This window comes from Drosophila nasuta, chromosome 3 (assembly GCF_023558535.2).
Source record: "Drosophila nasuta strain 15112-1781.00 chromosome 3, ASM2355853v1, whole genome shotgun sequence".
NCBI lineage: Eukaryota > Metazoa > Arthropoda > Insecta > Diptera > Drosophilidae > Drosophila > Drosophila nasuta.
Genome location: NC_083457.1, coordinates 19200095 through 19215134, shown reverse-complemented (window position 1 = coordinate 19215134; position 15040 = coordinate 19200095). Strand labels below are relative to the sequence as shown.

Below are 15040 nucleotides of genomic sequence, written 5' to 3'. Positions count from 1 at the left end.
AGTATATTTTGAATGTGCTAGTATATAAATAAACCAAATATATCCAATGGTGTATTTTTAGTGTACTCTTGCGGTACATTCAGTTGGTATATTTAAACTCAATACCGTACTGATTTGCTGTTATTTAAAATGGGTTGCGGGTGTCTCACACATAGTACACTCGATTGTAGTTTTCTTACTTGTTTAATAACCAAAATAAAATAATATTTTTTTGCAGCCGCCCGCTGAATTCATGAAAGATATGTAAGACTTATCAAATATATACTCAAGCACTTATCGTTCAGTTCTTAATTATATGGTATATTAGAAAAATGGATAGCAAATATTAAGCCGAAGCTAAATCACAAGCAAGTTCACATACTCGTTTCTATTCTTCATATGGTTCAAATCTTTATTTTGCAATATAAATTTATGAAACAACTAACATAAAAAAAATTACAAAATGTTAAAGTTTGTTTATGTGTCACCACATAATCTTACAGTTGAGTAAATATTGCAACCCTTCACATATATATATAATATACACATATACAATATATGTATGTATTAAATAAATAAGAACACAAATCGATTTAAACAGGAATGCAAAACTTAATTAAACTTAAATAAATGCACCATTTATACCGACTAAGTTTTTGTAGTTATGTGGATGTCTGCATTTTTATTCATCAAAATAAAAACAATAGCCATGACAAAATTCTTAAATACAAAACCAAAAAACGATATGAGGAATTATTGACATTGACCTTCTCTGTATCAAAAAACGGTATATAATAATAAACTGTAAATAATAATATATTATTTAAATGCTTTGTAAGAAAATATTGCAAATGTAAAGAGAAACAAGTAAGAAAGTTACAATCGAGTGTGCTCGACTGTGAGATACCCCCTACCCATTTTGAATAAAAGCAAAATATTGCGGTATTATTTTCAAAATATACCGAAAATATTATCAAAAATAAAAAAATACCAAATGGTATATTTGGTATATCGATATAGTACCGCATTCAAAAAATACCATACACTGCACATTATACCAGATTGTCAGCCAAAGCAACTAAGACCCCTAGTAAGTAGCCGTTTTTGCTCATACAAAAGTATTTCTTTTTATCTGATCGCAAATTCTCAGCAATCATAAATACTATTGTTATTATTATATACACTAAAACTCGCAGCTCTAGCTTTAAAATTACGCTTATTATTCAATTTTTGATTTGAGGGGGCGGAAGTGGGCGTGGCAAAATTTTGAAACAAACTTGATCTGCGTGCAAACATAACAAATGCTGTCGAAAAAAAATTATAGCTCTATCTCTTATAGTCTCTGAGATCCAGTGTTTCATACGGACAGACGGACAGACAGACAGACAGACAGACAGACAGACAGACGGACATGGCTAGATCGTCTCGGCTATTGATACTAATCAAACATATATATACTTTAAAGGGTCGGAGATGCCTCCTTCTACCTGTTACATACATTTCCTGCGGGCACAAAGTTATAATACCCTTCTACCCTATGGGTAGCGGGTATAAAAAGAGAACAGGTCAATTAGGACTTTTTAACTAGTAAAATTCAATGAAATAATATAACATACAACTTTATGGGGGAAAAAGATTTGTAAAAACCTTATACAAAAAAATTAAAATTCGAACTTATTTCTTGTGCAATTACCATTTCAATTTCATTAGTAGGCATTGCCATTATTATGTTAGTAAATAGAAAATGAAACTTTCAAAAGTATTTCGTATACAATAAATCCAATCATTTTTCAATTAAATTTACATTGAAATAAAATATACAACAACAAAATATGCCAGAACGACGGGAGAACCGCTTGGAACTACAGAAAGTCTCGATGGTGTGGCTGCGATGCTTTCTAACCGTGTCATATCTTTGGCTGATGCTTCTAGCGGCAGCTGTAATACCGGAATTAAACAAGGTGACTAAAGGACATCTCTGGTTCAAGTCGAGTGAAATCTACGTGACATATTCATCGATTTTGCCATTCGACGCATTTACTGTGCCAGTTGTCAATGTATTGATAATTTTGATGTTGTACCGACTTTATAAACACTGTCGCTGTAATTTCTTGGAATGGATTTATTACAATCAAACAGTTCGCTCAGGAGATAAGATTCCATTGGACACAAGAATGCTGTTTTATTTTGGACCCTTTCTATTGCTTTTCTCACTCTACTGGATATCGAGTATCTGTTATATATTCAAAATGATTGAACTGTGCATTGAGCCAATTCCGAATGCATATATAATGTATAGCCAGATCATCTTGGCCCTTTTATTCAAGATCATGGTTATCTGCAATGTGGTTATTCGATGCAGTAGCGGCTTCGGCATTCTCCAGCTATTTAACCAGGAAGCAAGGGATTATTTGATAAATAGCCAAAATTTTGGCGATCACTTAAATTTGTTTTTTCAATATTAAATCAAAATCATTACATAATTTAAATATTCTTAAAATGAGTGTCCAAACATTGCACATTGTTTGATTAAAATGTGAACAAAGCTTGGTAAACCGCACAACAAGCAAACTTGGTGTTGATACGTTAGTTTTATTTTCAGTCTGAAATATCGACACTGACAGCACTAAGACTGCTGCCTCAAGAGCTATATTTGTCATTATACCCGCTACCCAAAGGGTAGAAGTGTATTGTAACTTTGTGCCGGCAGGAAATGTTTGGTATGTAATAGGTAGAAGGAGGCATCTCCGACTCTATAAAGTATACGAGGGTTGCTATTTAAGTATCTGGTCTAGGTCACTTGTAGGCATATTAGGACCGTTTGACTAATACCCAAAAAAAATTTGGACTTTTATCGATAAAAGCTTCATATAACTTTTTCATGTGTGACCATGTTTGATATCGATAAACGATTAATCAAATATTTACCCCGGCAGAAAAATGGAATTAACTCGTGAACACTTTCGAGCAATTGTTTTTCACAACTGTCAACGTGGATTATTACGACAAGAGTGCATCGATGATCTTAAAACTTTGTAAGGCGATGAAGCGACATCCAATAGCCCTGTGAAAAACTGTTTTAATGGATTCTATCGTGGACGATGCTCGCTCGAAGACGAAGGTCGTGAAGGTCGTCCAAAAACAGACGTTGTGCCAGAAAACATTGATGCCGGGCGTGAACTGATAATGCAAGATCGTCATGTGACATATCGTGAGATAGAGGCCTTCTTGGACATTTCATCTTCCACCAGAATACATTCGATGCTGCATGAACACCTGGTCGTAAAAAAGGTTTGTTCTCGTTGGATACCGCACAATTTGACAATTTCTCAAAAAAAAGGCTTGTGTGGATTGGTTCAAAGAAATTTTGAAGAAATACATTGGCGGTGCTTCAAAAGACAATTATAAGATCGTCACAGGTGACGAATCATGGATATGTGGTTATAAGCCCGAAAAAACAGCAATCGACCGTGTGGGTCTTTGAAGATGAGCCAAATCCAACGAAAGTTGTTCGTGGAAGAAACACTTCGAAGCAAATGGTCGCCTGTTTCTTCGGTAAAACTGGTCATGTGGCGACTGTTCCACTTGAGCAACGTAAGACGGTCAATTCTGAGTGGTACACCTCAATTTGTTAGCCTAAAAAGTCGTTGTACAAATTCGAAAAACGAACAATAAAAGATGGATCATTCTGCACTATGACAAGACGAACTCTCACACATCAGCTCAAACCCGCGCCTTTTTGACCGGTCAAAACGTGGAATTGATGGGTTACCCGCCATACAGCCCTGACTTGACACCCAATGACTTCTTTTTATTCACGCACATCAAGGGAAAAAGGCGTTGTCAACGATTTTCGATGCCAGAAGATGCTGTTGAAGCGCTCAAAAATGTTATGGAGGTGCCTCAATCAGAGTGGAAAAAGTGCTTCGACAATTGGGCTGAGCGCATTCAAAAGTGTATGAATCTTGCTGGAGAATACTGTGAAAAACAAATAATCCATTTCACAACTATATAAATATTCGCATTTTCATTATTAGGCTAGAAATATAAATAGCAACCCTTGTATATATTATTGATCAGCGTCAACAGCCGAGACGATCTAGCCATGTCAGTCTGTCCGTATGAAACACTGGATCTCAGAGACTATAAGAGATAGAGCATTTGTTATGTTTGCACGCAGATCAAGTATGTTTCAAATTTTTGCGACACGACCCCTTCCGCCCCCGCAAATCAAAAAAATCGAATAACAAGCGTAATTTCAAAGCTAGAATTTTGGTATATACAATAATAACTATAGTAGTTGTGATTCCTGAGTTGCGATCAGATAAAAACAAGTAAGAAAGTTACAGTCAAGTGTGCTAGATTGTGAGATACCCGTTACAAAAATATTTCTTTTATAACTTCGACAATTTTTATCTGATCGCAACCAAATTTTCAGAAATCATAACTACTATAGTAGTTATTATATATACCAAAATTCGGAACTTTAAAATTACGCTTGTTATTCGATTTTTTTGTTTTGCGGGGGCGGAAGTGGGCGTGGCAAAAATTTGAAACAAACTTGATCTGCGTGCAAACATAACAAATGCTGTCGAAAAAAAATTATAGCTCTATCTCTTATAGTCTCTGAGATCCAGTGTTTCATACGGACAGACGGACAGACGGACAGACACACAGACGGACAGACGGACATGGCTATATCGTCTCGGCTGTTGACGCTGATCAAGAATATATATACTTTATAAGGTCGGAGATGCCTCCTTCTACCTGTTACATACATTTCCTGCCGGCACAAAGTTAAAATACCCTTCTACCCTATGGGTAGCGGGTATAAAAAGAGCACAGGTCAATTCGGGCTTTTTAACTTAGTAAAATTCAATGAAATAATATAACATACAACTTTATGGGGGAAAAAGATTTGTAAAAACCTCATTCTCAAAAAAGAAAATTCGAACTTATTTCTAACTTAAAATTATTATAATATTATTAATATTTATGTTAGAAGAATTATCACATATATTTACAAAGTTTTCATAAAGCTTTCACATTTTAAACGAGAATTATTCTTCGTTTACAGTATCAATTAACTTTTTGATTAAATTCTTTTGGGACGGTTTATCATTTATAAGAATATTCTTTAAGTTACTAACAAGCTTTAAATATGTGTATTAACGATTTCAGTCCACACAATAGCCGTAAATTTTTTGTGGAATTACCATTTCAATTTCATTAGTAGGCATTGCCATTATTATTCTAGTAAATAGAAAATGAAACTTTCAAAAGTATTTCGTATACAATAAATCCAATCATTTTTCAATTAAAATTACATTGAAATAAAATATATAACAACAAAATATGCCAGAACGACGGGAGAACCGCTTGGAACTACAGAAAGTCTCGATGGTGTGGCTGCGATGCTTTCTAACCGTGTCATATCTTTGGCTGATGCTTCTAGCGGCAGCTGTAATACCGGAATTAAACAAGGTGACTAAAGGACATCTCTGGTTCAAGTCGAGTGAAATCTACGTGACATATTCATCGATTTTGCCATTTGACGCATTTACTGTGCCAGTTGTCAATGTATTGATAATTTTGATGTTGTACCGACTTTATAAATACTGTCGCTGTAATTTCTTGGAATGGATTTATTACAATCAAACAGTTCGCTCAGGAGATAAGATTCCGTTGGACACAAGAATGCCTCAAGAGCTATATTTGTCATTATACCCGCTACCCATAGGGTAGAAGGGTATTATAACTTTATGCCGGCAGGAAATGTATATAACAGGTAGAAGGAGGCATCTCCGATCCTATAAAGTATATATATTCTTGATCTGCGTCAACATCCGAGACGATATAGCCATGTCCGTCTGTCCGTCTGTGTGTCTGTGTGTCTGTCCGTCTGTCCGTATGAAACACTCGATCTCAGAGACTATAAGAGATACAGCTATAATTTTTTTTCGACAGCATTTGTTATATTTGCACGCAGATCAAGTTTGTTTCAAATTTTTGCCACACCCACTTCCGCCCCCGCAAATCAAAAAAATCGAATAACAAGCCTAATTTTAATTTTTAATTTAGTTATGATTTCTGAAAATTTGGTTGCGATCAGATAAAAATTGTGGAAATATAAAGAAATACTTTTGTATGGGCAAAAACGCCTACTTACTATGGGTCTGAGTAGCTTTGGCCGACAATTTGGTACATTGTGCCGTCTATGGTATATTTTGAATGGTCTACTATATCGATATACCAAACATATCATTTGGTATATATTTTTAGTATTTGTTAGTATTTTCGGTATATTTTGAAAATGATACCGCAATATTTTACCTTTATTAAAAATGGGTAGCGGGTATCTCACAGTCGAGCACACTCGACTGTAACTTTCTTACTTGTTATTTTGTATGCTGGTTTAAAAATTGCAGCCTCGCTGCTAAAGACTCAGTGTCCATTGATTTCATCGTCCCCAAATAGCGATATTGATACTGATGTTAATATTTAATGCCAAAATCAATGTAATAATTCACACAGCAAGCCAAATTCGGGGAAAAATCAATGCAGTGTCTTGTAAATGTTAAATATATAAGTGTTATATACATATATTTCGAACCAAAATATAAAGACATAAATATGCATTTACGATCACTATATCGCTATGCCGTTAAAAACCTATGTCTGTTTCACACAAGTCTTATATACCCAATTTCTACATTTATAATGGAGAAAGGGTGTAAATATGTATAAACAAAATAGCTAACATACATTTGTATAAAATCATACATAATAACACGAAGCTTTTAGAAGATAAGCCAATATTTCAGAGAGAGCATCAGCGAATACCGACAGAGAGCTGTCACGAGCAATCTTTTCAATTTTAATAACATTCAGTTCCGATTCGTGTTGACGTTCAGCGTGTCTTAAGTAAACCAAACGCAAACTAATTTTTTAAAATGAAAAGAAATCTTTTAATATGCGTAATAATATTAATATTGGGAAAAACATTTTGTATTAACGATACCGTCGAAACCTTTGACAAAATGGGAAAAACATTTTTGCGATTTGCGAAGTTTAATTAAACATAAATAGGAAAGTATACATTTTAAAAATACACTCTTAAATGAATGTGTATTGAAAGCAACAAATATGAAATTTTCTATTGAAAAATTAGAAAGTGACTTGCAAAGTAAAGCTGACAATCTTGACAAGGAAAGAAATCTAGTTGAGTGTATTATTAAAAATCTTAATGATACTCAGAAAAGTCTGACTTTAAAAGAAAATACAATTGAAATATTAAAGATCGATTTGAATTCAAGCTTAGCTGCGTTGAATGACAAAATTAATTTAAATAAAGACAAAGCCGGAATGATTAATAAGATAAACAGTACAATCACTAAAATGAATGAAAATATTGAAGAACTAAAAGATAAAGTGCATCAAAATGAAATATCTTAGAATTCAAAAAAAAGTATCCTTACAAATAATAAGGAAGATCTTCAGAACGTTGATACAAAAATCGACGAAAAGAATAATGAAATAAAGAATTTAAAATCGAAAACTGATAATAATAAACAAAAGATATTGGAATTACGTGATACAATAGCCAACTACGAAACTTGCTGCGGATCTGCCACCTTGGGTTCAGCAATTGGGAAATAAGGCATAATAATAATAATAATAATAATAATAATAGTATTAATATTATTATTATTTCTTTAATAATATTAATATTATTATTATTTCTTTAATAATATTAATATTATTATTATTAAAATAAAAATATATGTTCTATGTTTATATACTCGAATTTTTTTGTATTTTCAGTAGAGTAAACACGCATACTCTGGTCCTCACAAGGAATGGTACCCAACTTTGCAGTGCTTTAAAAAAATATTTAAAGATTGACTTCTTCATAAAAGATTGAATTTAGAAGCGTGCTGGATTGTGAGATACCCGCTACCCATTTTGAGCAAAGAAGCTTTGTTATTTTAATGCCTATATGTATGTATTATATACGTAGCCATTGCATTACTCACTTATTGTGCTTTTATTTTTATTCAGTATAAGCAAGCGATAAGCACTGTTTTCTTATATACGAGTTTGAAAAACATTATATAGTTGTGAAATTTGAGATTAGCACGCAGTGCATTTACGGATCTCTAACTACAATGTTCAAGCTCAGCGTGATTTTCTTTCTTGCTTTTGGCTCAGCGATCGCTTTTTCTCCTATCGATGTTGAAAGAAATGGTATAGTACTCAATTTATAAATTTTTGATGATGCTTCATCACTAATTTCTTAACCTGGTTTAGCGGACGCATTATGCATTAGAGGCGATTCCAAACCGGGATATTGTGTACTCCTAAGACAATGTTCGTTCATTAAAAATATTCTTTCGGAAATACGTCCTGGAATTCCACCCACACCCACTAACAAATTGTATATCCAAAAATCAAAATGTGGATCAAGGCCAAAAAATACGGTAATTGCGTTTTTTATATCCGCTACCCATAAGGTAGTAGGGTATTATAACTTTGTGCCGGCAGGAAATGTATGTAACAGGTAGAAGGAGGCATCTCCGACCCTATAAAGTATATATATTCTTGATCAGCGTCAACAGCCGAGACGATCTGGCCATGTCTGTCTGTCCGTATGATCTCAGAGACTATAAGAGATAGAGCTCTATTTTTTTTCGACAGCATTTGTTATGTTTGCACGCAGATCAAGTTTATTTCAAATTTTTGCCACGCCCACTTCCGCCCCCGCAAATCAAAAAATCCGAATAGCAAGCCTAATTTTAAAGCTAGAGTTGCGAGTTTAGGTTTGTACAATAAATACTATAGTAGTTATGATTTCTGAAAATTTGCTTGTTATGGTATATTTTCAATGGTGTACTATATCGATATACCAAACATACCATTTGGTATATTTTTAGTATTTTTGGTATATTTCGAAAATTATATATAATTTGCCTTTATTCGAAATGGGTAGCGGGCATCTCACAGTTCAGCACACTAAACTGTAACTTTCTTACTTGTTTTTTTTTCTAAAAACATCTATGAAAAACATTCACTTTTTAGAGACATGTGTGCTGTGAAGAAAATGAAAAGATTGACCAGGCAATTCACGATCTGTCAACAGAAGATTGCGGAAGATTTGAAACGGATAAGATAATTGGTGGTAAAGAAATTCAATTAATGTCCAGGCCCTGGATGGCGCTTCTCAATTTTAGAACCAAAGATGGTAGAAATGGTTTCACATGTGGCGGCACCCTGATAAACAAACGTGAGTAAATAACTTGAGTAACATTTAGTTGTATGCTAATATAATATTTTCTTCGCTTATTGATTTTTCAGGTTACGTACTAACAGCTGCTCATTGCTTCACAAATCAAGAACTGTAAGCAATCTACTGTTCAAATCTTATTTTATGTGTAATATGTAATATAACATTTATTTGTTCATCATAGATTATATGTGCGTCTGGGAGAACACAACATAAGCCAGCAAATAGATTGCAAGGGGAATCGTTGTGCGCCACCAATTGAAGATATTGGCATTGAACGCATTTTTGTGCATGAAAAGTACTCACATGAAACTGGTCATAATGATATTGCTCTAGTGAAACTCTCCCAAGTCGTAGAATTCCGAGGTATTTCCGTCAATAACTTAATTTAAAAAACAGCATTTAGTTTCTTATTATTGACAGAAAGCGTTATGCCCATCTGCCTGCCAACGTCCGAGATTCTTCAAAACAAAGTCAAGACTACGCAAAGATTCCGTGTTACTGGGTGGGGTAAAACGGAAACCACTGATTTCTCTGATGTTCCAATGGAAACCGGTGTAAATCGGGTAGACCACTCAATATGCCAGAATTCATATCATAGAGAAATATCTTCAACTCAAATATGCACTGGAAGCGTTGGAAAGGACTCCTGCAATGGTGATTCGGGTGGACCACTGTCATATGTGGCTTATTTGAATGATTATCAACGGTTTGTACAGTATGGAGTTGTGAGTTTTGGATCACAGACATGCGGTGACGGTCATCCGGGTGTCTACACAAACGTTGGAAGTTACATTCGCTGGATCGCCTACAAGATTGCCACCAAATAAATTGAACAATATAATTAATATTTTAAATGCAATATTGAAATTCAATTTAATGACAGTAAATATGTACGTTGATTAATAATAACAAATAATAATTGTTCAGATTTTTTTATGTTGCCCACTAAATAACATGGAAGTGAATGAATTGAGAATCTACAATTTAATTTGTAATTTTAAGTGAATTTTTATAATAAAGAAAAATACCAAAATCCAACGAAAATGGAGTAGAAGTGTATTATGTATTTTAGCTAATTTTAAAAGTATGTAGCAGAGTAAATATGGCATCTCCGATCCGATAAAGTATATAAATTCTTCATCAGTGTCAATAGCCGAATGGTTAGGCAAGTCTATTGCTTTAAAATTACGCTAGTTATTCGATTTTCGGTGGCGGAAGTGGACGTGATAAAAATTTGAAACAAACTGGATCTGCGTTCAAACATAAATGATGTTAAAATAAAAATTATAGCTCTATCTCTATAGTCTCTGACAGACAGACGGACCTGGTTATGTCATCTCGGTTGTTAACGATGATCAAGAATATATTCACTTTATAGGAGATGCCTCCTTCTACCTGTTACATACATTTCCTGCCGGCACAAAGTTATAATACCCTTCTACCCTATGGGTAGCAGGCATATCGTAATACTAGCGCCAAAAAATATGTGTCAAATCATAAATTGATATATTTGCCTTTCTTTTTTTTCAGTTTCTTATATATCTATGCAAACTAAAACTTTTTTATTTTATCTTTTATTTTAATTTTATATTTATTAATCCATTTTTGTGTTGTCTTTTTACCACTTATACTATTTCGCCTGCATACAGCTAATGCATGACCTTTTATTTTTAACTTATTATTTTTGACCATAGTACTTTTTAACCCACTTTTGGGTCCAAGGGTCTTGCGCGGCTCGGCACAGTGAGGCAAGAGCGCTCTGGCCAGAGATACTCTGTAAGTCACTGCTGTCGCCTTCTGGATTCTGCATGCGCAGACCCAAAAATACAAGTCTCCCGGCACGAAATAGTCGGCCTCCGCTGACCGAAAAATGTGCCGGATTCGTGGAGTCAAAATCCACTACAAGGGGTAGAATTTGTCTATCTGTTTTTTTTTTTTTTTAACTTTGCTTTTATTTATTGGCCATCCAAAGAGTGGTAGTTAACACAATTTCTTGTAAATATCCCCTACATGTAAAATTTTCTCTCATTCCCTTCGTCGTAAAATTTACTTATTATTTATATTTACAATCTATCTGTAAATAAATAAAGAATTAAAAAAAAAAACTTTCCTTTTATTTATTGAATCTTCTTCTTCTTTAAGTGTATTGGTCTCAGATATTATTAATTTCATACCATATTTGATTGTAAATATAAAAAAAAACCTGATCAAGTTAATTTTCAATTTTTGAATGAAAATACGCTGATAACGAAAGTTTTAATTTATCATGTCAATTGAACAGTTGAAAATAATAGAAGTATAGTTAAGCTACAATAATCTTTTGGAACTCTAAGACCTTCAATCTTTGTCGATTTCGAATGTCCGTATCATAATATAATGTATATGTATATCCATTGACCACTTTATGAGACAGTTTACCAATAACAAATGTACAAATTAAAATAGAAGAAAAAAAGAAAATGAAGGCCAATTTGGCCTTTTCAGCTTAGGCTGATTACCATATCTATTTCCTTAGTGGGCAATTTAAAACTTTCATTGGAAATTCAAACTTTCATAATAAGAGCTAAACAGTGAGATATTATTCTTAAAATATAGCAATTTATTATAAATTCTTAGAAATACCGAAGGCTATATGTATATTATATGATATACCCGTGTATAGCATATATACACTTAAATCGCACTATCGCACTTAAAATATAGCAAATTCCAGTGTATAGCATATATAGCCTTCGTTATTTCTAAGAATTTATATTAATTTTCTATATTTTAAGTGCGATAAGCACTATTTACTTATATACGAGTTTAAAAAACATTATATAGTTGTGAATTTTGAGATAAGCACGCAGAGCATTTACGGATCTCTAACTACAATGTTCAAGCTCAGCGTGATTTTCTTTCTTGCTCTTGGCTCAGCGATCGCTTTTTGGCCTATCGATGTTGAAAGAAATGGTATACTATTCAATTTATAAATTTGTGATGATGCTTCAACACAAATTTCATAACCTCGTTTAGCGGACGAATTATGCATTAGAGGCGATTCAAAACCGGGATATTGTGTACCCCGAAACCAATGTTCGATCATTGTAAATATTCTTTCGCAACAAAAACCTGGAATTCCACCCACACGCGCTAATATATTGTACATCAAAAATTCGAAATGTGAATCAAGGCCAAATGATCACGTAATTCCTCTTTTTTTTTCTATCAACCTATATAAAAACATTCACTTTTTAGAGACATGTGTGCTGTGAAGAAATTGAAAAGATTGACCAGGCAATTCACGATCTATTAATAGAAGATTGCGGAAGATTTGAAACGGATAAGATACTTGATGGTACGGAAATTCAATTAATGTCCAGGCCCTGGATGGCGCTTCTCAATTTTACAAACAAAGATGGAAAAAATGCTTTCACATGTGGCGGCACGCTGATAAACAAACGTGAGTAAATATCTTGAGTAACATTTAGTTGTATGCTAATATTTTCTTCGCTTATTAATTTTTTTAGGTTACGTACTAACAGCTGCTCATTGCTTCTCAAATCAAGAACTGTAAGCAATCTACTATTCAAATCTTATTTAATGTGTAATATGTAATATAACATTTATTTGTTCATCATAGACTATATGTGCGTCTGGGAGAACACAACATAAGCCAGCAAATAGATTGCAAAGGGAATCGTTGTGCGCCACCAATTGAAGATATTGGCATTGAACGCATTTTTGTGCATGAAAAGTACTCACATGAAACTGGTCATAATGATATTGCTCTAGTGAAACTCTCCAAAGACGTAGAATTCCGAGGTATTTCCTTTAATAACTTAATTTAAAAAAAAACAACATTTAGTTTCTTATTATTGACAGAAAGCATTACGCCCATTTGCCTGCCAACGTCCGAGATTCTTCAAAACAAAGTTAAGACTATGCAAAGATTCCGTGTTACTGGGTGGGGTAAAACCGAAAACACTAGTTTCTCTGATGTTCCAATGGAAGCCGTTGTAAATCGGGTAGACCACTCAATATGCCAACAAGCATATACAAAAAACAATCGATTCAAATCAAATATGCGCTAGTAACTCATCAACCAATTTCTGTAATGGTGATTCGGGTGGACCATTGTCATATATGCCGTATTTGAATGATCATCAACGGTTTGTACAGTATGGAGTGGTCAGCTTTGGATCGGAAAATTGTACCGATGGCTATTCGGGTGTCTACACAAACGTTGGCAGTTACATTCGCTGGATCGCCTACAAGATTGCCACCAAATAAATTGAACAATCTAATTTATTACAATTCAAAGTTTATATACCAGTAAATATGCACGTTAATTAAGAAGTTCTATAAAATTTATTGATAATGATTGGAATGTACTTTTTAATGCCGAAGTATTTAACATCTGTATTTTGATACATAATTGTCATGTCTTGCTGACAGCCTCAAATAAAAGTGACTTAGATTCCCAATTTAGTTTCCAATTTTAGGTGCGTTTACACAATAAAGTACAGGAAATTCAGAATTGTAGATCACACAATACAAATAATGTATTAGTATTCAGTTGAATCAAATCAAGATTAGCATAGAAACCTCAAAAAAAAATAAACAAGTAAGAAAGCTACAGTCGAGTGTTCTCGACTATAAGATACCCGCTACCCATTTTGAATAAAAGCAAAATTTTGCAATTTTATTCTCAAAATATACCAAAATACTACAAAAATGCTAAAAATATACCGAATGGTATATGTGGTATATCGATATAATACCACATTCAAAATATACCATAGACGGCACAATATAGCAATTTGTCAGCCAAAGCAACTAAGACCCCTAGTAAGTAGGCGTTTTTGCCCATACAAAAGTATTTCTTAAATAACTTCGACCATTTTTATCTGCACCCAAATTTTCAGGAATCACAATTACTATAGTTTTTATTGTATATACCAGAATTCGACTCTAGCCTTAAAACGTTTATTATTTGCGGGGGCGGAAGTGGGCGTAGAAAAAATTTGAAACAAACTTGATCTGCGTGCAAACATAACAAATGCTCTCGAAATTATTATTATAGCTCTATCTCTAGATAGTCTCGGCTGTTGATGCTGATGAAGAACATATAAGTTAACAACAATGTTGACACAACAGAAGGTGGCTAAGTGCATCGACACCCGAAATGCACTCAGCCAATTCTGCAAGCTCTGCAAAGTCTGCAGAACATCCGCCACATGCCCTGGATCAGCACATCGATCGTGGGACACTTGCGCAACGCGGGATCGCAAGCAGCAGCGAGTGCCACATGCCCTGTGTCAGCACAATATCCATCGTGGGACACTTGCGCAACCATCGCCAACGCGGGATCGTCAGCAGCGACGGCAGCAGCGGTAGCGGCAGCGAAGGTTTCATTATAAGAATTAGAATTGATTTAAGTTAGTTCCATTTTTTGTAACACAATAAAGCAAATCGCTTTTTTTTTTTAACAAAACAAAGTCAACGATTTGTTAATTGGCGCCCGAGCAGGGACCAAGTGAAATAAAATAAACAGAAGACTTTCGCGTCGCGTACCAGTGCCTTAAGTAGCCACACAGTGTAACTCGCTATAAGTGCCTTTATAAAAGCCACGACGTGAGTGCTATTCCTCGCGATTGAACTGTACGATTTCGCTTGGTCAAAAGTAACCGCCGACAAAGTCTGTAGTACCCGTTCGCAGACAACCGCGCAATTCAAAGTGTCACTAAGGATCCCCAGTAGCCGTTGCACCGCCGCGCCGCCGCACAGCAATAG

The 15040-nt window shown here is 34.3% G+C and overlaps 2 protein-coding genes across 2 annotated transcripts; both read left to right on the top strand.

Moving 5' to 3' along the window:
• The first annotated feature begins 7806 nt into the window (after positions 1-7806).
• On the top strand, positions 7807-10302 carry LOC132790040 (serine protease grass-like). The gene is made up of 7 exons (XM_060798462.1): positions 7807-7980; positions 8041-8226; positions 8290-8459; positions 9058-9262; positions 9334-9376; positions 9447-9628; positions 9686-10302. The coding sequence occupies exons 2-7, from the start codon at positions 8148-8150 to the stop codon at positions 10090-10092; spliced, it is 1086 nt and encodes a 361-aa protein (XP_060654445.1). The 5' UTR covers positions 7807-7980; positions 8041-8147; the 3' UTR covers positions 10093-10302.
• Positions 10303-12124: 1822 nt separating this feature from the next.
• Positions 12125-13628, top strand: LOC132790038 (serine protease grass-like). The gene is given in 7 exon segments (XM_060798461.1): positions 12125-12217; positions 12281-12450; positions 12503-12707; positions 12775-12817; positions 12888-13069; positions 13130-13310; positions 13312-13628. Coding segments are annotated over 7 exon segments (1086 nt in total). The 5' UTR covers positions 12125-12138; the 3' UTR covers positions 13538-13628.
• Positions 13629-15040: the final 1412 nt, after the last annotated feature.